The 23,816-nt window shown below is 54.4% G+C and overlaps 1 protein-coding gene across 9 annotated transcripts in view; it reads left to right on the forward strand.

Moving 5' to 3' along the window:
- PTCH1 (patched 1) overlaps positions 1-23,816 on the forward strand; it is a 74,982-nt gene that overhangs the window by 31,492 nt on the left and 19,674 nt on the right. For 4 of the 9 annotated variants that reach the window (XM_036461315.2, XM_036461313.2, XM_036461317.2 and 1 more), the window contains 13 exons: positions 1,843-2,032; positions 4,756-4,825; positions 4,923-5,014; positions 6,420-6,618; positions 6,911-7,032; positions 7,817-7,964; positions 8,754-8,885; positions 9,264-9,419; positions 10,022-10,120; positions 10,607-10,732; positions 17,922-18,040; positions 18,573-18,975; positions 19,385-19,694. In XM_036461315.2, the coding sequence (XP_036317208.1) occupies positions 1,843-2,032; positions 4,756-4,825; positions 4,923-5,014; positions 6,420-6,618; positions 6,911-7,032; positions 7,817-7,964; positions 8,754-8,885; positions 9,264-9,419; positions 10,022-10,120; positions 10,607-10,732; positions 17,922-18,040; positions 18,573-18,975; positions 19,385-19,694 (2,166 nt within the window). The remainder of the gene's footprint in view (positions 1-1,842; positions 2,033-4,755; positions 4,826-4,922; positions 5,015-6,419; positions 6,619-6,910; positions 7,033-7,816; positions 7,965-8,753; positions 8,886-9,263; positions 9,420-10,021; positions 10,121-10,606; positions 10,733-17,921; positions 18,041-18,572; positions 18,976-19,384; positions 19,695-23,816) is intronic. The other 5 variants (XM_045570733.1, XM_036461318.2, XM_036461319.2 and 2 more) reach the window with 3 other exon arrangements.

Here is a 23,816-nt window from a genome sequence, read left to right on the forward strand (position 1 = left end):
CTCTGACCGAGGGCAGCCCTCACCATGACCGAGGGCAGCCCTCACCATGACCGAGGGCGGCCCCATCCCTGACGGTGAGCGGCCCCCTCCCTGACCGAGGGCGGCCCCCTCCCTGACCGAGGGCGGCCCCCTCCCTGACCGAGGGCGGCCTTCCGTGCCTCCTGTGTCGGATGGTGGCATTCCGTACCTTTATCCCGTAAGCAGGCTGCCTCTGTGTCCTCCTGTAGTCCTGCTGGAATGTCACATTGATGGCGAGCTCCTCCCTAATTCCCTGGGGCATTTCACAAAGTTCTGCCTTGAGGAGTCTCGACTCTTTTTGTAGCCAATTGATCATTTCCCTGTCTTTTACTCCTCCTCTCCCCTCCCCTCTTCCTCTCCGATACCCACCGTCTGCTCTGTCCAGCCTCACCGCACACGCTCCAGGTGGCCTGGGCCATAGGCACTAGTTTTCCTAATGAGGGCATTATTTGCTTTTTAGCCTGCCCCCTTTGTTTATAAAACGTGCCAAGAGAATGAAACAACCCCCAGTTCCCAGGACTGACTGACTTGCCCAAACCAAATGTTGATGTCCTTGGGTACTAACCTTCTAGAAAAGGGACTCCTCCTGGTGGGAAAGCGGCCGGGACTGCCGAGGCTCCGGCCCCAGAGCAGCCGCAGGCCCCTCGGCGCGCTCACTGGTACCTTCCGGAGCTGGCTGGCTCTCTGGGGGCCTGGAGTGGGTGGGGTCAGGGGGCTCTAGGATTCTGTTTGCTGCTCCTCCCAGCCCCTTCCCCTTGACTGCCTGGGATCACAGCTCAGTCCAGAGCTTCACCCCAACCCGCCCCTCCTCCCCCCACCATACCCCCCAGCCAGGGGCAGCATCCTCAGCGTGGCTTGTTCTAAAACCTCAGCATAGGGCCTGGGGAGGAGACAAAAGGAGTTTGCGGCAGCAGCACCACCTGGGCCCAGCTGTGCTGGCATCTCGCATGGCCCGCTGGCGTGCAGGCTTGGTGCTGGGGCCGGGGTCCTGGCTTCCTGGGCCTGTTCAGCATCACCTGGGAGCTCCCAGAACACAGGCTGCCCGCCCGAGCGGCTCAGCCTGGCACCTGTGTTTCCTGGACGCTGACCAGGTGAGTGTGAGGGAAGGGGGCTCCAGGGCCTGCCCGACAGCTCCGGCTGACACATTTGGTTCCTCTCCGGTGGGGTTTCCCACGGGCATCTGACGTGAATCCCATTATTCATCTTCTCCTGGCAAGTTTCGTGCTGAAATACAGTTTGTCACCTTTCTTTGTTTCTTTTTCCACAAGGAGAAACATTTCCTTGTTACCTTTGCCAGATTATTTAGGAGAAGAGTGTAAATTTAAAGCCATTTATCTTGAAATGTGCTGTGGGGCACCTTGTTTATACAAGTGAAAGAAACTAACAGCGGTATCTGGTCTGCAAGGAAAAGCTGTCTGCGTTTTCCGGCCCCTCCCCCCTCTGCACTGCAGTGCCGTAGCTAGAAGGTGCACAAAGCAAATAAGATCTTTGGCTAATCCCTTCCTGCCCTCTCCTCTCCACCCTTCCCTCTGAGGCTCATCAGTCTGTTCCATGTTTCCATGCCTGTGAGTTGGGCGCCTGCCCCCTGGCGGTCAGTGTGCATCATAGCTACCAGTTGAGCCGTCACGTAGGCTTTTATATAGAGAGATTGGCAAGTTAACCATTCCTGACAGCAGCCGGGTGACTGTTGTTCCTCAGACACCGGCCCCACACTCTCATAACCAGAGTTTGTATTTATTCTCTGCTTCTCGAAGAGGTAGCACATAGAACGTGAAAAAGGTGGGGATTTTGCTGTTCTAACTGAAACCCGTACGTGTTTATCAGTTGGTGGACGTGTGAGTCGTGAATTAAATTATACTCGCCAGAAGATTGGAGAAGAGGCTATGTTTAATCCCCAACTCATGATCCAGACCCCGAAAGAAGAAGGTGCTAACGTCCTGACCACAGAAGCACTCCGCCAGCACCTGGACTCGGCGCTCCAGGCCAGCCGGGTCCACGTGTACATGTATAACAGGTAAGGCGAGGCCCCTTTATTTTAGTAAGTGAGGTTGCCCTAGAGATACAAGTGGGGTGTTAATTCAAATAGTTTTTTAATGAAGTGATTTTTTTTTAAATGAAATTATTTTCTTTTAAAAATCTTGATCCATTTCCAGAGTTTGGTAGCCAAAGACATGACTTTATAATGTATTTTCAGAAAGTATTTTGTCACTATCCCCAAATGTGTACAATCAGATGCGATGCAGCACGCCTATTCTGAAGATGTTTTATTGCTTGGGCTGTTTCTAGAGCAGCCAGATTTTGAGTTGCCTTTGGTCGGCTTGCAAGGAATAAGGAAAGAATAGGATAGAAAAGAAAAGCAAGGAAGTTACTGCTCGTTACTCTGAATTCCCTGTAGATGTTGACTTGGAATAGAGGGTGGAGCCACAGTGGCACATTTCTGCTGATAGGTAGGTGGCGTAGGATAGACCTGTGCACGGCTTCACAAAATATTCCCTTTAATTTCCTAGCTAACTTAACAGTGCTGTGGGTACAGCAAGAGCAGAGGAGGGGTTCTGGCACTTTTTCTTACCTGTCCAAGCTGTGAGATATCAGAGTGGGGATTTCACATCTTGTCCGTTCTTGTTCAGCACGTAGGTCAGGACAAGCACTTGGAGTTTGTTGACTGACTGACTGACTGACTGCCTGAGTTGATGAATTTAATTGGGTCTTCTCCCTGAGCGGTTGAGGTGACTACCCTTAAACCCCATTTCCAGGGAACCACTGAGTTGGCATTGATGATATAACTTCGTCCTGGTCCTGCCCCCAGAGGCTTTCAACACTGAGAAAGCGGCAATGTAGACATATTCAGTGGCCAGCAATGTAGACATATTCAGTGGCCGGCAATGTAGACATATTCAGTGGCCGGGGAGAAGGAGGGAATAAGATGAAAGTCCGTCCTTGTCTCGCTGTAACCTCAGCTCTGCATGCACTTTGCTGGATTGGCTATAATGGAAGGCCCATCCAGCTGGAGGCAGGCTCAGCACAAGATCAGGCACACGTATGTGTGAAAGGGTTTTTTAGAAAATGTAAGGGGACGTGTCTCAGCGCCTTGGCCAGGCAAACTTGGGTGGAGAGCACATCCCAGCGCTCACCAGCACAGCCCCCAGTCTGTCAGGAGCTTGGTGGGGAGAGCAGCTACCGGGTGACACTCTGTAAAACGTGCCCGTGGAAATGGGTGTCCAAGGGCCACCGGCTTGCCAGGTGCGTTCTTACGTAACGAGCTTACCTTGAGGGGCTGGTCCCTTCCCTCGGAGACAGTGAGGGCATCTGCACAGTGAAGTGGCACTGTCACTGAGATGGAACCACAGGACTTTCATGCATGAACTTGAAAGAACACCCAGTTCAACCCATCTCATTGTTTTAGGTGAGAAAATTGGAAATTAGATCGATTAGAGCACCCGTCCAAGTTCATACGGGTATTAAGGAGTACACGGCTGGTTTCATACCTTCTTACGCTCCAAGCCCAGTGGTGGTTCTCACCACAGCCGTGTCCTTCTCAAGCACGTCCCAATGAGTTCATTGGGTGAGTGACGGGAAGTGAGAACCTGCTCACGCTGGAAGTCTGTGTTGATGCCAGAGGGAGTTAGAATGTGGACATTTACACGGCGGTGGGTGGTTGGGCGGATGAAGGGTTGATAACGTGGGTCCTGTGGGAGGAGCTGGGAGTCTAGTTCGGGAAAAGAAAGAGTTCCATCGAGATGAGCGGCCACAACGCCAGCGGCCATTCTCCGCCTCAGGTGCTCCCGGTGTCACCCAGGAGGTCTGGCCAGCCAGTGCTCAGGACAAAGGGGTCATTCTTAGGAGCACCGGTCCACACGCTTTGCAAGAAGCAGCCTGTCCGTGGGTCCCGAGGGGTGTGGGGGCAGGTGCCACAGGGAAGAAGGCAGAGTCCAGAGCTCTCCTCGGGGTGATCAGCGCAATAGAGCAGGGTGAAGGGAGCTTTTTGTATCGATTTCTTCTTCTCTTGGATCTCTCTCCCCTACTTTGTCCAAATTTCCTTTTTCTTTTTTTTTTAAGTTAGACTTACCTTCCTAAAGGCAGGGGCTTCTGTAGCACTCTTTTAGGGATAACAGCACTCTATGATAATACGTAGGTGCTAAATGAACCGCAAGTGCAGGTCATGTCTACAGGACAAGAAGAGAAGACTGTGAAGTGGGAAATGGATGCAGCATAATATCCAACTGTTTGCAGCATCCATTCGTGGTTAAGAGTAGGAAAGGTCATTGTGAACACTGTCTATTAATAAGGACATCATTGCTAGTTTAAAAAAAAAAAGGCAGTAATACCTTCCCACCTGAATATATTAATACGTTATAAGCCTTACCAATGTAGTCTCCAGTTGTTTTGAATTTATGATAAGTCCATCTGAATTATTTGCCCTGGAGTTGTTTAATGTATGTGGAAAGCAGATGAATGGTGTAAACAAGATTATTGGGAAAACACTTAAGGGAACAAGACTTCTCAAGTACTTTGGTAGTATTCATTTACATAAACACCCACACGTTAATTACAATTGAGTATTAACTATTCATTAAAGCGAGCTTGTTGGGTCTCTACTTGGCAAAAGCTCTGCTCGTTTTGACAGATACTTAAATGTGATCAAAATCTCGATTCGTTCTATGTAGCCTGTAGTTCCGGTTTTGCACTCGGTTCCTTACTTTATTGCAATGAGGAATTTTTGTCTCTGCTCTTCACCAGGCAGTGGAAATTGGAACATTTGTGTTACAAATCCGGAGAACTTATCACAGAAACAGGTTACATGGATCAGGTATATTTTTCTCTCTTGTTTACAAAGGACATTCTCAAAAACACCCCAGCGGTGTGCGTCAGCCTAACGCTTGGCCTATTCTTTTTAACTTTGACAGATAATAGAATATCTTTACCCTTGTTTAATCATCACGCCTTTGGACTGCTTCTGGGAAGGGGCCAAGTTGCAGTCTGGGACAGCATACCTACTGTAAGTGTATAATCTTGTTTTCTGGCGTCTGATTTCTAAGTTCTAGAATGGTTTTGATATTACTTTATCATTGTTTATTCTGTTTCAGTTGTGAGCAAGAAATAAAAACATTGAAATTCCACGTGCATTTTTTGAGAGAATAGTTTGGGGGAAAGAAGTCTGCAGCAGAATATTTTTCCTCTTTTTTAAAAAAAAAGTTCCATAGGCATCATTAAATTTCATTCACTTTTACCAGCCTATTTATATGCAAATAAAATGCAAATGGCTTCAGAGTATGTGTGATTTTTAACTCTTTAAAATGTTGGCAGTTTTGCGGACTGCACTCAAGCTTAGCTTATCTTTTAAGGAGAGAATTTATTAGTGGGCACATGTCAGAACTACACATTTTGAGGGAAAGCTCAAGATGTTCCTGAGGAGGAAAATGTTAACCTTTCTTGGGATCACATTAATGACACTTAAAGGGGCAATCTATCTTCGAAGGCCCTGCTAGTGGATGCTTCATAGTTTAGCAGTTGAATATTATATACTCCTCCTCATTTAAAGAATGATTGCTAACCAGTGTTGACATTTTCAGTTAATTATGCAAGAGTTGGTGCTTGGGTTATTGTTTCTGTCCTAGCTTGCACATCTCTGCAGAAGCAATTTGCAGTGGCCATCCCCTGACCCTCCGTGTACAGTTTTAGATGGGAAATAAGGGGTTTTGTGTTTTCTGGTTGGGAGATTCTGAATAATGGCTTCAGCCTGGTTAAGCAGCTACAGTGTGGTTTGAGCCACATAACAGGCAGCCAAAAGCCTTTCTGGTCTGTCAACAGCACAAATTCAAAAGTGAGTGTGGGGGGAAGTGGCCTTGATGGCAGTGATGGTGGAGGCGGTAGGGGGGCTTCGGGAGTCGACTGCCAGACTGTCAGAGGGAGCTCATAAGTATGGGATTATTACAGGTAATGGACATCAAATATTTTGATGGACGACATTGACAAAGTAGTTATTAGGCTTGCAAGTGCTAATTTGATATTGTGACTCCCTCTTTTTTAAAAAAAATAAAAAAATCTCAGTCTTCTGCTTAGAAGCATCACTGGCTAATTTTGTTTTTAGGTATTAAAATACAGTCAGTAGGCGGGCAAGTTCAGATTCTTAGTGCCTTCCTTCCTTCATCAGCCCTCTGCTTGCCACCTCCGTTCGAGTTACTTTTCTGACTTAGGTTAGATCGGAAATAAATGAGGAGGAGTATATAATATCCATTTTTTCATGTTGGGGGGGGGGTGGGAACGGTGTCCCAGGATGGGACAGCACTACCAAAACCCGCATGTGTTGTGATGGGAGCTGGTGTGCGCATTCTCTGGGTCTTGTCATTCTTCTGAGGATCCAGAAGCCCCTTCATTGTCTTGCCTCCTCGTTTCTCTCACAGAGGTAAGCCTCCTTTGCAGTGGACAAACTTTGACCCTTTGGAATTCCTAGAAGAGCTAAAGAAAATAAACTACCAGGTGGACAGCTGGGAGGAGATGCTGAACAAGGCGGAAGTTGGCCATGGCTACATGGACCGGCCCTGCCTCAACCCCGCGGACCCAGACTGCCCCGCCACCGCCCCCAACAAAAATGCCACCAAAGTGAGTACACCGGGATTGTGCTCAGGACAGGCAGGGAGGGCGCTGTGCAGGTTTTCCCTGTCCTTCGCTTTTTTCTTTTCATTTTTACGATTTCATTCTCAGAGACCTCTTTTGTCCGTGGCACTGAGTTTTAGAGAGCGAAATTCTGCTGTAAGATTTGCCATACGCCTCTCATTAGCCTTGTTTTTAATGTTCTTGCTGAAACAACCAGGCCCTGAATGCACTTGGTTTTAGCAAGGCGTGTGACCTGCCTGCTAATTCCCGCGATTATGTGGCTGTCTTTCTCCTCCAGCCTCTCGATATGGCCCTTGTTCTGAGCGGCGGATGCCATGGGTTATCCAGGAAGTACATGCACTGGCAGGAGGAGCTGATAGTGGGTGGCACCGTCAAGAACAGCACCGGGAAGCTCGTCAGGTAACCGGCACAGGGAAACCCAACCATCGTGTCCCGTCCCGTCCCGAGAAGCCCCTCCCTCTAACATCTGCAAGTGCATTGGCATTAATGCTCCACTGCTCTCCTGGCCAGCTGTCTGGCGTAAGAGCAGACAGACCAGCTCACAAAGGCACCACCGTGGGGGGGGGGGGGGGGGCATTTTTCTAGAACATTGTTGCATTTTCATCGAGATGGTAGTTAGTGAGTACAGGGTTTAAGATCTGCCCATTGTATGGAAAATTGGGGCCCGTATAAAGCAGCCGTGGTCACAGCCTGTGGAGTTAAGTCATACGGGCTGAACGCCCTCGTAACCTGTGAAGCTGAAGAGAAAGACCAGCCGATGACCGCTAACGAAAAATTGTCCCGTGGGCACTGCCCTCCCTGCCGTCGGCCTCAGGCATTCGTCCGAGCCCGCTCCCTGGGGAAAGCCATCTGGGCTTTCTGCACAGGCGGGCGGTCAGGGGGGAGCCCAGCGAATCTGGCCAAGCTATCTACTCCTCTGCCCTCCCTGCTTCCTAGAGTAGACCCTGAGAAAGGAAATTGCCTATTGATTTAATTTTGGGGTCTATCTGTAGAAGGTTTGGAAGGTGACACCTTTAATAGGGTTCACCAATCTGTTAAATAAAGTAACATCCAGGTCCGGTTGTCATGGAAACTGGTGCTCCTGCAGAAGGGTGGGATGGCCGGGGAGAGTGGGGCACGCGGAGAGCTGCTTCGGGGGTGCTGACCTGTGCCTTCTCGCCGCCACCACCACCCCCTCGTCCAGCGCCCACGCCCTGCAGACCATGTTCCAGCTAATGACTCCCAAGCAGATGTACGAGCACTTCAAGGGGTACGAGTACGTCTCCCACATCAACTGGAACGAGGACAAGGCGGCGGCCATCCTGGAGGCGTGGCAGAGGACCTACGTGGAGGTGAGCCGCCAGCGCCCGGGCGCCCGCCCGCCTGTGAACCTGGGCACAGGCCCCTTAGTTCCTGAATACTTCATTTGAATGATGTTTTAAAACTTATTTTTTTTATTAGGATTTATTTTCAAAACAGTCCGAGCCTGGGAGCTGGAGGGATGAAAACATTTCCCCCCCTTCTCTTCATATTAAAAATCCTAACGTCTGTGCAACGCACATGCTCATTGGGGGTGCCCTGAAACGGTTTGAGGGACCAGTTGGAAACTCTGGAGTTGGGCATCAGTGTTTGAAAAAACAAAACAAACACTTGCTGCGCAGGAAAAGGTGTCTGGAAAGCATTAGCAAGGCACAGCTGCCGCGCCCTGGGTTGGGTCACGTGACAGGCGCTGGCCTTTGTCTCCCGACCAGTGACCTCCCCTGAGCTGCCTGCGGCCTCTGAAAGGTGGCCGGGGGAAGAGCGGGAGGAGTGCCCCGAGAGCGAGTTGTTCTGGATTAGTGGGAACTGCCAGCGAGCGAGCGGCGGGGGGAGCGGCCATCCCCTCGGAGGGCACAGAGCTGTGGGCACCGCCTCACCACAGCCCACACGCTCCCCGGGTGCGTGCGCACCGCTGCTGCCCCAGGCCCAGGGTCCTCCAGTCCCAGGTCAGACCTGAACTGTGCAGAGCTCTTCCTAAGGCAGCCGAAAACAAGCGGGGCTTGGGGCACAGAGACGCGTCCCCCGCCCGGGCCCCGGGCCGCTCGCTGAGGCTCCTGGAAGCGCTGGTCTCATCGGGGTCGCCCCCTTCTGCTGTGCCACAGGTGGTGCATCAGAGCGTCGCCCAGAACTCCTCGCAGAAGGTGCTGTCCTTCACCACCACGACCCTGGACGACATCCTCAAGTCCTTCTCGGACGTCAGCGTCATCCGCGTGGCCAGCGGCTACCTGCTGATGGTAACCGTCCGCTCAGCGCCCCGGGGCCCGGGTTTCCTCGGGGGTTCGGTTTTTACCTCTCCTGTGACGGCTCCTGCTTTTTAACTGCTCTTAACACGTGTGCATCTCGGAAAGAGAGAGCTCGGGCTTCATAACAGTTTGAGGGGTGGTCGTGTGGAGTTTGCCCACCTTGGATTTGTACCATTTCATGTGATGTCTGTAATGTACATTTTTGTTGTTGTTGGGTTTCATTAATTTTTTTTTTTTTTAACCTTTGATTTGGGGTGATGGGTGGGGGAAAACATTAGAATCCTTACACATTCTAATGTTTGGCTTTTGTGTCTCCCCCCACCCGCCCTCCCCCTTCCCCACCCTCCCCCTCCACGGTTCTGCTTGCAGCTTGCCTATGCCTGTTTAACCATGCTGCGCTGGGACTGCTCCAAGTCCCAGGGTGCCGTGGGGCTGGCTGGCGTCCTGTTGGTTGCACTGTCAGTGGCTGCAGGATTGGGCCTGTGCTCATTGATCGGGATTTCCTTTAACGCTGCAACAACTCAGGTACTAAAGGAGCCACCCGTCGCTTTGTTGACCAACACCCCTCCCCAGGCCCCGGCCTCCTGTGTGTCCCTGCCGCCCAGAGGGTCTTTCCCGCTGGGGTGCCACGCCTCTGAGGGGAGCATGCCCACGCCTCTGGGTGGGAGAGCGGAATGGGCTCGGTGACTAGCGGAGGTGTTTCCCTCACCTGTGGAATTCAGACGGCCAATAGAGCAGTGGTTCTCAGACGTCAGTGAACAGGGCTCGCGAACACTCCATGGCGGGGTCCACCCTCGCATGTCGAAGCCTGGGGTGGGGAATCTGCATTCCAACCAGTTCCCAACGGCGCTGGTGCCGGGATCGCACCCAGAGGACCCCCTGCTGTAGATGAGCTGCAGCCCTTCTCGTTGATTCACTTTAAAAAAGAAAACCGTTGTGCGTGGCCCTTAGCCGCGTGTAAGACCCGTGAGCTGAAACGGCGAGGCTTCGGGGGTTTAACTGTCAGATAACAGGAACGTCTGCCCTAGAGTGACGGACGCTGCCCCTCGGCCGCGCTCGGGGCGCCGGGCAGGGGTGACCCGGCCTGGCCGCGCCTCCCCCTGACGCCTGTCCTCGATCCTCCGCAGGTCTTGCCATTTCTCGCGCTTGGCGTCGGTGTGGACGATGTGTTCCTGCTGGCCCACGCGTTCAGTGAAACGGGACAGAACAAAAGGATCCCTTTCGAGGTAAGAGGAAAACAGCGGAGCAGGGCTGCGGGGCTGCCAGAGCCCCGTTCCCGAGCACTGTCCTGGTTTGGCTCAGCCGGCCCCAGGTGGAATGCGGGCCCCGGTCAGAGGAGTGTCTCTGCTCCACCCTGGAAGGTCCGCTACCAGTCCCTCAGGAAGCGTATTCCGCAGGGCGCGTTTGTGTCTCTGAGGGGGTGCTGGGGGAGGCCGGTCGCTTTGTCCCCCCCACCGTATCACTGTGAATGAAGTCGTCATCGCGTAGCTCTGTGTTTGGGTGGTCGTAGCACGGACTGCACAGGACTGTGTGGATGGTGCTGACAATGCTCCGGTGCCCGTGTGCGGGAGGGCGGGGTCTCCCTGGGGGACTGCCTGGGGCAGCTTTCTCCGTGGCTCTGGTTTTGTATTTGAACCGTTGGTGCAGCCGCTGCTCTCGGGAAGCCTGCTCTGTGCAGCGCACAGCTCAGCGGCGTGCTTTCTCGTCCTCAGGACAGGACCGGGGAGTGCCTCAAGCGCACGGGAGCCAGCGTGGCCCTCACGTCCATCAGCAACGTCACGGCCTTCTTCATGGCGGCGCTGATCCCCATCCCCGCCCTGCGGGCCTTCTCCCTGCAGGTGAGTGTCCCGTGCGGAGCCGGGCGCGGCGCCACGCGGCTTTGGGCCCGTGGCCGGGCAGGGAGGTGGCCTGTCAGCTCCTGGGACGCTTCCTCTGGGCAGATGCTTCGCCCTGACATCCCGCTAAGCCAGTGTTTCCCAAAGTGTGGTATGTGTACCCCCAGGGGTACGCGTTGCACCGTCCTTAGCTGCGCCTAATACCTCCATTTTTTTTTTTTTTTTTTTTTTGACGAGGGGTACTCGGCATTACGACAATTATAGAAGGGGTACACATATGTCAAAAGTTTGGGAAACACTGCAAGCCTTAGGGTCTGAGGAGAGCCCTGGCGTCCGTTCCTGCTCCGGAAGCCCTAGAGCCAGAGGCCCGCAGCCGGGGCGTCCTCAAGGCCTGGTGCCTCCAGGAGTCTCCCTTTTCATCGGTAGCTAAACGGACATGGTACCAGGGCCGATCCCTGTGGGACGCCAAGGAGCCCCTGCTGCAAAGAGGCAGGAGTCCCCGCGTGCGCCCTGGCCCGGCTGCGTCATGGCCGCCCTGCTGGGACGCCCCTCTGGGTTCCCACGCTTTCTCCCAAGCACGCTGCCTCCCCTCCCGCTCCCCGCGGACCTCCCTGGCCGTGAAGAGGAGGCAGGTAGCCCGCTGGGTGATAGCTCAGGACGTTTTGGATGCCGCTGTGTGAGAAGGTGTCGCCATTCTCTGCCTTCAGGAGGGCCCGTGGATGGCCCTTGCCACCTCCTCTCCTCAGTCAGCGCTTGCAGACGCTCCTGTCCCTTCTCTTTCCTCTTGGCCCCGGGTCCCCTCTCAGGCTGCCCGGGAAAACTCAGATTCCTCTCCCTGCGCGCAGAGCGGCTCGGCCGCCGCGTGCTGCGCCCTCCCTCCAAAGCAGCCCTCACGCCTGAAGGCCCGCGGGAGCTTTTCCAAACCAGGAGCCACTCCTGTGAGCTGGGTGCTCCGTGAGCTGGGTGTTTGGTGAGCTGAGTGCTCGGTGAGCTGAGTGCTCGGTGAGCTGAGTGCTCTGTGAGCTGGGTGCTCTGTGAGCTGAGTGCTCGGTGAGCTGAGTGCTCTGTGAGCTGGGTGCTCTGTGAGCTGGGTGCTCTGTGAGCTGAGTGCTCTGTGAGCTGAGTGCTCGGTGAGCTGAGTGCTCTGTGAGCTGGGTGCTCTGTGAGCTGGGTGCTCTGTGAGCTGAGTGCTCCTCTGTGAGCTGGGTGCTCTGTGAGCTGAGTGCTCTGTGAGCTGGGTTCTCTGTGAGCTGGGTGCTCTGTGAGCTGAGTGCTCTGTGAGCTGGGTGCTCTGTGAGCTGAGTGCTCGGTGAGCTGAGTGCTCGGTGAGCTGAGTGCTCTGTGAGCTGGGTGCTCTGTGAGCTGAGTGCTCTGTGAGCTGGGTGCTCTGTGAGCTGGGTGCTCGGTGAGCTGAGTGCTCGGTGAGCTGAGTGCTCTGTGAGCTGGGTGCTCCTCTGTGAGCTGGGTGCTCCGTGAGCTGAGTGCTCGGTGAGCTGAGTGCTCCGTGAGCTGAGTGCTCGGTGAGCTGAGTGCTCTGTGAGCTGGGTGCTTCGTGAGCTGAGTGCTTGGTGAGCTGAGTGCTTGGTGAGCTGGGTGCTCTGTGAGCTGAGTGCTCTGTGAGCTGAGTGCTCGGTGAGCTGGGTGCTCTGTGAGCTGAGTGCTCCTCTGTGAGCTGGGTGCTCCGTGAGCTGAGTGCTCCGTGAGCTGGGTGCTCTGTGAGCTGAGTGCTCCGTGAGCTGGGTGCTCGGTGAGCTGAGTGCTCTGTGAGCTGGGTGCTCTGTGAGCTGGGTGCTCTGTGAGCTGAGTGCTCCTCTGTGAGCTGGGTGCTCCGTGAGCTGAGTGCTCGGTGAGCTGAGTGCTCTGTGAGCTGGGTGCTCTGTGAGCTGAGTGCTCTGTGAGCTGGGTGCTCCGTGAGCTGAGTGCTCCGTGAGCTGGGTGCTCTGTGAGCTGAGTGCTCCGTGAGCTGAGTGCTCTGTGAGCTGAGTGCTCCGTGAGCTGAGTGCTCGGTGAGCCGAGTGCTCTGTGAGCTGGGTGCTCTGTGAGCTGGGTGCTCCTCTGTGAGCTGAGTGCTCCGTGAGCCAAGTGCTCGTGAGCTGAGTGCGGAGAGGCCCCCGGGGGCGGGGCTGAGCATGTCACTCCAGGCACCGCTCTCGCACTGCCTGGGTGCATTGTGGGAAACTCCCCGGACCCTGCCGCTTCCAGGGCAGAGGGAGAGAGAGGCTGTTGGCCTCTGACTTACCGGGTCTTCTAACCCCAAGTGGCTTCGTGCTGGATCGCTCAGGGATGTTCTTCAGGCCTTGGGAGCTAGTACATTTACATTTTCCCCCCTTCACCATTTATCCCCTCTCTTTGCCTTAACTCTTCCAAAACAGGTGGGAGGAGCGAGGGCTTTCCCTCCGTGTCCTTTTTCCTTTTTCCTTTACAGTGAGATGTGTGGTTCATGAGGTGGCCAGGTTTTTATTTTATTTATTTATTTTTTAATATATTTTATTGATTTTTTACAGAGAGGAAGGGAGAGGGATAGAGAGCTAGAAACGTTGATGAGAGAGTAACATCGACCAGCTGCCTCTTGCACACCCCCTAACGGGTACATGCCCTTGACCGGAATCAAACCCGGGACCTTTCAGTTCGCAGACCGATGCTCTACCACTGAGCCAAACTGGTTTCGGCAAGATGGCCAGGGTTTTAAAGGAAGCGGCACCTGGTGTCACTTTCAGACTGTGTCTATACTCCCTTCATTTATGCTGTCACCAGAAGGTTCTGAGGATGGGATTCACTTTGCATTTTTTATGAACACGGTGAGCTATTTTTTAGTCTTGATATTTGAATTCCGTTTCACTAATTACTGACACGGCAGCTAAGGAGTCTCCCGTGTCTGGGACCCTGGGCTTAGTTTGATATTTAGTGTTAGACAGCGAGAGGTTGTGCCCATCACTGTGACCACCAGCTCCCGAGAACAAAAAGATTTTAAGAAAGGTTTGCCTTGTTATCAATATGTAGAGAATATGTAAGCGGATCCATGGGTAACGGTAAACCTGAGCCTGGGGTGGAAGCTCAGGCACGAGAACACACCTCCCCGTGACGCGGGAAGGAGCTGAGGCTGAGCTCGGGGGGCCGGGCTGTGGACCGCCCCCTGCCCCGCCCCAGCCTGCCCTGCACGGCTCCCTCTGCCGCCACCCTGGCTTCCTGGGCAGCGGGTTCTAGAACCGAGGAGTTGCCGTGGAGTCTCCTAGGAGTGGGGCCCTCTCTCGCACCTCTCCTTCCTGCTCCCTGCCCCTCGCTGCTCTGTGTCTGCTCTGCCTCACGCTCCTGCTTGCCTCCTCGTCCTCTCTCTCATGTTCTCTTCTCCTCTCTCAGTACTCGGGTGACTCATCAAGGCACACTCTCCTTTAATGGTTCCCTATGGTGTGGCGTCTGACACGCTGCCTGAGTCTCCCTAACGCCTTTTAGGAAATCCAGTGCGCTAAGCGCGTCCAAGGTAAGCCCCTGCCGAGGCGGGGTGAACACTGTCGGTTTTGCATTTCTGTTCTCTGGCACGTGGGGTGTCACCTTAGAAAACTGCATCTGCAGCATCCGAGAGTCCTCACGTATTAGAGAGTGGCTTCCCAGGACACTGGCTCATTCTCTGTCAAACAAAAATAAAAAAATTTTTTAAAAAGTGAGAAAAGATAGAGACTGCGCCATGAGCTTTACAGTGATCATCAGAAACTTCGGCGTGAACACTGGCTCCCTTTTAAACGTATTGACATTGGAAATGGACCCTTCGGCATGCTTCCCATTCCCTCAGTGAACTGTGTGCAGCTGTGACCCGGTATCCATTTGTGCTTACGTTTTCGGGATGCCACTGACTAAGCCTCTAAAGCACATGTGTCAAGCACAAGGCCCGCGGGCCAAATCCGTCCCGCCAGGCCTTGCAATGTGGCCCACACCGCGCTGTCATCACTGCACTCCGCTGCGTTTCCATCACAATGACAGTTTATGACTGTTCAGTAAACCATTCGGCCTGCGATTTAGGCTGGATTTTAGATTTTGGCCCCTTCTCTGATTGAGTTCGACACCCCTACTCTAAAGGGAGAGACCCAGAGAGGTTCTAGCCAATACAGTGCCCATGGTAACCTGGGAGTTTTCCTGGGAATTTTCCAGACTCTATGGAATTTTCCCCCCCAAAGAAGCTGTCTGACACCTCCTGGCCAGTCTCCACCCATCTGCCCAAATGCCCCCCCTAGACCAGAAGCAGGGCGCCCCCGGAAAGCCCGCGGGAGCCTCAGCCTGCGCTGGGGCGTTGCTGGTAGCTGAACGGTGTTGGTTCCCAGTGGTCAAGGGTGGAGACGAGGGCCCCTCTAGGCCTCGCCCGTTGGTCTCTGTGCTCCGCAGGGTCTCAGCGGGGCCGCCGTGGTGCTTTGCAGGGGCGTTGCCTTTCAGCACCGTTAGAATCCATGGACAGTGCACAGTCCTCCCCAGCATCTTCTCGGAATTACTTAGCCTCACCGTGGCTCCCACGGCGACACTTATTTATGGGGAGTCCTTGCTGTTTGTATTCCCTGTCCTGGTGCTTCTGTTAGTGTCTCACCAGACCATGTACCCCCTGGGCATGTAATAAGCCATGTGGGTTTCTTCTCACACCGGAGGATGCTGGTCAGATTTCCTCGCTGGATGGAGCCGGTGTCACATACACTCCCTGGCCCCTGCGGAAAGGACCGTGTGGTTCTGGCCGCACGCCAGGGCCACGTGTGCGCCTGCGTGGCTTATCCTGTCACAGTCTCCGCCCTGGTCCTTAGGAACTTCTGTTCAAACCGAGTCACCCCGAGTTTTTGTGTGCGTTGTACTCCTGAATTCTAAAAACAACTGTCATCCAAAGAAAAACTGAAAGGATTCCACCCCCGGGATTGAGTTTCCTGGGAAATCCTGGAGGCGCAGACCCATTCTCCCCAACATCCCTCTCCTCTGGCGGGCGGAGTTCTCCCCACCCCGCGTCCCTCCGCTCTGGAGGGGACCAGGTCGGATGAGAACGCCCAGGCCTCGGTCGGGCTGAGGGCGGAGGCACCACGCCTGCGTTTGAACCCGACTTACTGTGTGACCTCCGGCAGGTGGCCTTCGTGAGGGGTGGACGCTCTGCTGCTGTCTGCCCCTGGGTGCTGCAGGGACCCATGGGTCCTGAGTAACGACCTGACTTCCCAGGGCTCCTGCCCTCTCCTCTCTCCTCCTGCATAGAGTCTTCGCCTCCAGTGCTGAAGGGCCACACAGCATGTCCCTGTCAGATTCCGCCCTTCGGGTTTCCTCCGCAGGCACCTCCTTCCTCTGGGTTCTGCCAGAAGCCATTTTTGCCTCCTACATCTGTCTCCCTGGAGATGTTCCTCCACCTCCACTCCAGCCCACCTGCGCACTCTCCCTGTCCTGGCCGCTGTGAGCCCCGCGCCTGCTTCATCTCATCCGTCCGCCCGGAGGGTCTTTGTGGGTCGGGCGGTGTCGGTCCCCGAGAGCAGGATTCTGTCTGACTTACCGTTAGCTCTGCAGCGCCCAGCACAGCGCCCTGCCTTTTCTCTCCACAGTTCTGATCGCTCAGGTCTGTGGTCGGCAAACTGCAGCCGGAGAGCCACATGCAGTTCTTTGGCCCCTCGAGTGTGGCTCTTCCACAAAATAACCACGGCCTGGGCGAATCTATTTTGAAGGAGTGGCGTTAGAAGAAGTTGAAGTTTTAAAAATTTGGCTCTCCAAAGAAATTTCAGTCGCGGTCCTGTTGGTCTTTGGCTCTGTTGACTAGTGAGTTTGGCGACCACGGACTTAGGCGATTCCTCCGGTCAGAATGGTGGCTTGTTACCAGACAAGCCTCGCCCGCAGGCCTTACGGTTCCTCACACGGTGAACGTGGTGCTTCGCACGTCCTGAGCTGGAGAGGGATCTTCAGGGCGGACGATGAGGAGGGCTGGTCGTGCTCAGGAGGAGCCCGTTGGGGGCTTTTCGGTTTTGTAGGCCCGACAGGGAATTCGTACGGAAAGGCGTCCCTCCGGACTCGGGTTTACAATTCCTTCTTCCCGACAGCTATCCCACGCCCTGGGTGTGGTTCGTGTCCTTTTGCTGGGGGTCAGTGTTCTTCCGCACCCTCAGAGGTGTGCCCAGTGGGAGAAGGTTTTAGAACTAAGCAGCAGGTCTTTGAAAAAACCTCGCAAGAAGGTATAATTGTCCAAAAAATTGCTGGTGGTTTCTTGGTTGCTTAGCGTGCGCGTTGCATTTTCTGTCGGCGGTGCTGCTGCCCGCCGGCCTCTCTGAGCGGGGAGCGTTCAGGTCCTCGCTGGCTGGCTTTGTGATGCCCCGAGTGTGATTGCGACGAGGTCAGCAGGAGATTTGCCAGAGCGCTGCAGCCTCCGCCCGGTGTTTGTTCTGGTGGTGGAGCGACTCCGAATCTGCACCCGGTGCTCTGCACACTGGGACCGCACCCGGAATTCTCCTGCTTCACTCTGACCCCCCCAGTTCCTGCTCTCACCCCGCAGGCTGCGGCAGGGCTGTTTGGAATGTGCCTATTAAAAACCTCAGGGGACGCGTTTCAAATTTTATTTCATGTTTTAAAGGTGACATTTTGATACACGCGATCCATCTTGCATATACGCTTCCTAAGCCTAACATCGGCTGCAGGAACTCTTAGACACACTGTGAGAGGGAAGTGTTCCCTTTTGTTTTAAGTTACAATGTCTCAGGGATCTTCTCTGTTCTGCCTTCTGGTCCAGGTAGGTCGCTAGCAAGGTGCCAGTTTATTCCTGTGTTTGTGCCGTACAGGCTCGTGGAATTATTAGCGATGGGAAGGACCAGGGTGGCGGGGCCTCGTCCAGTCACGGGGTCTCTTCGTGAGCAGAGAGCAGCACAGTGCTGAGAAACTTGAACATGTACGTCAGGTTTAAACGCCCCGTAGGCAAGAGGAAAGAGCGCTGTTTCAAACGTCTTTATCTCCACCCCTGGTTAGAGTTCCCATAGGCCCAGGTTGCAGGTTGGACCCCAGTCAGGGCAGGGCGCACACAAGAACTAACCAAGGCACGCGTGTAGAAGTGGCACAGCAAATCCATGTTTCTCTTCTTCCTTCTCTAAAAATCAATCCATCAATTAATTAGTTAAAATAAATGGATAAAACGGCACAGCCGTATTTTCAGAGCAGTCCGCTGCCTGGGCGGAGGCTGCCGGTAACGCACATTGCCCTCCCGCAGGCGGCCGTGGTGGTGGTGTTCAACTTCGCCATGGTCCTGCTCATCTTCCCCGCCATCCTCAGCATGGACCTGTACCGGCGCGAGGACCGCAGGCTGGACATCTTCTGCTGTTTCACCAGGTGCGGCCGGCGCAGGGCCCTCGTCGCGGGGGACGGAGGGGCGTGTTCAGACACGCTTTCCTCTGTGGACGTGGACGGGTGGGGCCGGGAGTGGCAACAGTAGTGGGGTGCCGCCTCGGGGAGATGGCAGACCCCCTGGTCTGCCTCTGTCCACATCCGCACAGCCCTGGGGTGGTGACCCTCACGATGAGCCTTTTCTCTCGTGAGCCAGTGTTGCTCGTTGTTCGGAGGGTGTCACATCCCGATGGGGAAGCCACACAGCTGGGAAAAGGATAACCATCGGGGTGTTTTCCTTCGGACGGAAGGAAGTATGCCTCGAAGGGGCTCGGCAGCCTGCGGCTTGGCTTTGTGAGCCAGAGTCAGGACCAGCCGTCCCTTCGGCCCGCGCTGGTCGGCCTGCGCCTGTGCCCGGACCGAGCCGCCAGGCAGGGTGCTGGCTCTCCGGCGTCCGCGCGGTGCGGAGCGGGGTCCCCGGGCGTGGGCGGGAACGAGAGCCGCCTCGGTGGCCACTGAGCACGCCGTCCCCTTTCAGCCCCTGTGTCAGCAGGGTGATCCAGGTCGAGCCTCAGGCCTACACGGAGACGCACGACGGCACCCGCGCCAGCCCCCCGCCGCCCTACAGCAGCCACGGCTTCGCCCACGAGACGCAGATCACCATGCAGTCCACGGTGCAGCTCCGCACGGAGTACGACCCCCACACGCACGTGTACTACACGACGGCCGAGCCGCTCTCCGAGATCTCCGTGCAGCCCGTCACGCTGGCGCAGGACACGCTGGGCGGCCAGAGCCCGGAGAGCAGCAGCTCCACGCGGGACCTGCTCTCCCAGTTCTCCGGCTCCGGCCTCCACTGCCTCGAGCCCCCGTGCACCAAGTGGACGCTCTCGTCGTTTGCCGAGAAGCACTACGCTCCTTTCCTCCTGAAGCCCAAGGCCAAGGTAGCCCGTCCCACCGGGGGCTCTTCCTGTCTCAGGACGCCCCAGAGCAGGCTCCTGGGGGGTTCCCTGGGCGATGGGTTCCAGGCCCGGCGGGGAGCTGGTCCCCTGACCCCCTGGGCCATCTCAGCGAGCTCGCTTCTGCAGGCTTTGCGCAGTGGTGTCTGAATGTAGATCAGCTCCTCGCCTGTTGCACAGTTACTCTTCCTGAAAAATGGGATTGCTCTGATTTAATGTTTTCCCTCGGGGAGAATAACATCCCTCACCACCCCCCTTCCCTATCCCCCTGCCCAATGCTGCATGAGGGCCCGTGTGATGGCATACGTGAGGCATAACCCAGACAGCTTGCGGGTGGTGGGCGAGTCCGTCCGTCCGCCGCTGGGCCTGACCCGCGCCTCTCCCCCGGCTGCAGGTGGCGGTGATCCTGCTCTTCCTGGGCCTGCTGGGGCTCAGCCTGTACGGGACCACCCGCGTGCGCGACGGGCTGGACCTGACGGACATCGTGCCCCGGGAGACCCGGGAGTACGACTTCATCGCCGCGCAGTTCAAGTACTTCTCCTTCTACAACATGTACATCGTCACCCAGAAAGCCGACTACCCCAACATCCAGCCCCTGCTGTACGAGCTGCACCGGAGCTTCAGCACGGTGAAGTACGTCATGCTGGAGGAAAACCAGCAGCTCCCCAAGATGTGGCTGCACTACTTCCGGGACTGGCTGCAAGGTGAGGGCCGGGGCGCGTCCTCCCGCCACCCGGGGCCGGGGCGCCCAGCGCCCACAGGCCCCTTCCGTTCGCTCTGTCACGGGCCGCGTTGTCACGCCGCACCGACACGTCTCACTGACTGCTGGGTGTTGCCTGAATGAAGCTCTTCTAGAGTCTGTTTCCGGGGAGGCCTCCCCAAGCGGGCCTTGACCTATAAAGCAATGCCGGTGGCTCGGGGGGTGACTCGGGCGCTCCTGTGAGAATTTGTGAGTGCACATGAGGAGATGGGAAAGTGCGTTACACACTGTGGAGCTGGCTGCTCCTGGGTTCTTTTCGGGGGGGGGTGGGGGGTGTTTGGGTGACCCAGTCTAAAGGAAGTGTTGGTGGGGTTTCCAGGCTGACTCACTGACGAAGTATAGCTTCCTCTACCCACAGACTGTGCATCCTTGGTGAATGTTAATTTAAAACTCCATCGTTGGACCTCTATCTTTTGATTTGGCATAAAATGCCATGAATGAAGCAACCTTACAAATGCTTAATCACATCTCACAGTATAAATAATCAAATTCTGCTTGAAAATGTCTTTTAACCCTAGCCAGTTTGGCTCAGTGGATAGAGTGCTGTCCTTCAGACAGAAGGGTCTTGGGTTCATTTCCGGTCAAAGGCACATACCTCAGTTGCAGGTTCCTCCCCAGCCCAGGCCCTAGTCAGGGCAAGTGCAGGAAACAACCAGTCCATAAGTTTCTCTCACATTTGTATTGCTCTCTCTGACTTGCCCTCTCTCCCCCACTCTCTCTAAAAATCAGTGGGAAAATATCGAGTGGGAATTAAAAAATAAATAAAATGCCTTTACAGTTTCTTACCTTGCTCTTAGAAACATCTCTAGGAAATAGTTGTCAGCTGGAGGGAAAAAAACCTAGATTTACTCCCAACTGCTGACTGGATGTGAATGAATGTATTCAGCGATTCCAAGAACATCTGTTCATTTATTCTGTGTTGACGCATGGAAAGTGGAGAATCAAGATAATTATCCACAGGATTCCAGCAAAAGCGCTGTTAACTGCAACACCCCAATAATTATGGGCCCCAACACTTCTGGCTTAAATTATCCAAGCGATTGTCTTAATTTCCCCCTTAATTAGGCTTGTTTAAACACAGATTTAAGTGCCTTTTTGGGTTGTAAGTCAATATACTTGCATGTAGAGAGTAAGCAGCCAGCTTCCCTATGTGATTGCATGAACTGGTAAACAACTCCAATTCAATTGGAAATTGTTCAGTACGATCCTTGGCTTTGAGTTGTTCATTGCATGTACCCCAGATTTGATCTCTTTGTGGAGGAAGGCAAAGAAAATTACATGGTAGCAATAGAATTTTAATTTGTTTCTAGTCTTCATTTGGGAAGCACTTGTTTTTGGATAATGAGTCAAAAGAGGACCAGGCCGTGGAGAGATTCCCTGCTTTTCATTCCACATCCCCCCCCCTCGCACGGGCCACCCACCCCCCACCCGCACGGGCCACCCTCCCCACCCGGATGGCCACCCACCCCCCACCTGCGTGGGCCACCCACCCCCCACCCGCGCCACCCACCCCTCACTCATATGGGCCATCCACCCCCCACCCACACGGGCCACCCACTCCCACCCGCCTGGGCCACCCACCCCCCACCCGGATGGCCACCCACCCCCCACCCGCACGGACCACCCACCCCTCACTCATATGGGCTACCCACCCCCCACCCGCACGGGCCACCCACCCCTCACTCATATGGGCCACCCACCCCCTACCCACATGGGCCACCCACCCCCGTTGGCCACAGACATGTAAATAGCTTGCCACTGACGACAAAGGTCTGAGGAATGTTTGCGGTGCTGCCGGTGTCTGAGCAAAGGAGGGTTGTTGCAGAGCTGATTTCAGTGTCTCCCGCCAATCCTCTGGGTGCTCCATGCAGCGTGTGAGGCCGCTTTTGGGAAGGGAGGATGGTGTTGTCTCCAGGCATCGCCGAGGGCTAGCCTTTGCTTAGCACATGTGTCAAACACAAGGCCCGAGGGCCAAATCCGTCCCGCCAGGCCTTGCAATGTGGCCCGCACCGCGCTGTCATCACTGCACTCCGCTGCGTTTCCATCACAATGACAGTTTATGACTGTTCAGTAAAACATTCGGCCCGCGATTTAGGCTGGATTTTAGATTTTGGCCCCTTCTCTGATTGAGTTCGACACCCCTAGCTGAGTATTGTGAAGTATTTCTCTGCTTCCTTTAGCGACCTAACACAGCTAGACTTGAGAATCTTTTTTAAAAGTGCATTTGAATCCTGTTCTGATTGCTAAGTGAGCTGCACCACCTAGACCAGTGAGATCCACTTACTGCTCCCTCGTCAGGGTCCCAGGAGCCTGAGAACTAACGCTGCAGCCAGCTGTCGAGTCCGGCAGAGCCCTGGACACAGACGGCCGGGCCCTGGACCCTGGGCTGCTAGGGGAGCTGCTGGCCTCACTGGGGGTTGGTTGGCCTTTGAACCTGTCCTGCAGGAAGCAGTTATCCTGGAGTCAGCTTTCCTTCAACACACTGTGTGTGGTGAAGTGATGGAACCCGCATTGGTTGTTAATGGAGTTGTCACTGGAAACCATGTCAATCCACTGGTCTTTATCAATATTTCAGTAGTTGAGGGGGGCAACTGGTTTGGCTCAGTGGATAGAGCGTCAGCCTGCGGACTGAAAGGTCCCAGGTTTGATACCAGTCAAGGGCATGTACCTTGGTTGCAGGCACACCGTAAGTAGGAGGTGTGCAGGAGGCAGCTGATTAATGTTTCTCTCTCATTGATGTTTCTAACTTTATCCCTCTCCCTTCCTCTCTCTAGGAAAAAAATCAATAAAAAATATTTTAAAAAATAGTTGAGGGGTTAGAATTAATAGCACCATAGAAATTGTCCCACATGTCATCCCTGAACCCACATGCAAATAAGGTAAAGTTAGAAAATCACAGTGTGTATCATACACAAACGGTTTTGTTTCTATTTCACGTTGAATCATGCAAGTAAAATGTAACTGAATATCTTCTTTCTAGAGCCCTGTATCAAAGAAAAGTCCTGAGCAATTGGGATCATTAGCTCAGAACTTTTCACCAGGAAATAATTAGTATGAGAAGTATATAAAAGGAGGATCACTCTAGCTAAATCTTGTCATGTTTTGCAGTAAAGTGCCACTGTTTTTCCTGCTGCGTGCCTGAGTTGGAATATAAAACGTTGTCCAGGGGGCAGTGGAAGCGAGTTTTTATCCCTTGTTTTGTGTCCAGAATTGTGAAGTGTGAGTGCTCTTGGCCAACCATTGTTACTTGAGCTTTTGATAATTAGTCAGAAACTAATATACCAATTCCAAGGACTTCGCTTTCCCGGAGAGGCGAAAGAAAATAAACAGGAAGGGAAAAACACCACACCTCCCCACCTCAAAGAGGCCTGACCCGTTTTCCTCACCATGATAGAATTTTCACCCTTCATGCCGGTATGTACTTTAACCTTCCCTCCCCCCCCCCTCTCTCTCTCTAAATATATTTTATTGATTTTTTACAGAGAGGAAGGGAGAGGGATAGAGAGCTAGAAACGTCGATGAGAGAGAAACATCATCGTGGGTGTTTCTCGGACATCTCTGCATTCGCGCAGTGGATGCCCGGTGGTGGCCAGCAGCGGGCTGCGGAGTTGAGCTTGAGTGGCCAGAAGGGTCATCCTCCCCAAGTCGGGTCTTTCTTCCTTTGTTTCACTCTGGGGTGTGCCGGGAATCTTAGAGTTTTGGTACCCATTTGCCACCAGATGTTGCCGGTGCCCATGTTAACTCTGTTCATCTTATTCGTGTTTTCAGCACATCCCTCCTGGGTGCCATTGTGTGTTCTGGGCAGTTTAGAGCATCAGTGGTTCAAGCCAGCTCTGGGCCCAGGCTGCCAGGCCCCACGCTGATCCAGCACGTGGTTCTGCCTGTCCAGGCAGCAGCTTCCTCACCTGTGAAGGGGCACTAAGCAGGGACATCTCACGCGGTTGTTGCAGCAATTAAAGTAGGATTTATTAGCAGGTCAAGAGAGAGAGGGTTGCCGAAACCGGTTTGGCTCAATGGTAGAGTGTCGGTCTGCGGACTGAAAGGTCCCAGGTTCGATTCCGATCAA

Source organism: Pipistrellus kuhlii, unplaced genomic scaffold (genome assembly GCF_014108245.1).
Source record: "Pipistrellus kuhlii isolate mPipKuh1 unplaced genomic scaffold, mPipKuh1.p scaffold_m20_p_36, whole genome shotgun sequence".
Taxonomy (NCBI): domain Eukaryota; kingdom Metazoa; phylum Chordata; class Mammalia; order Chiroptera; family Vespertilionidae; genus Pipistrellus; species Pipistrellus kuhlii.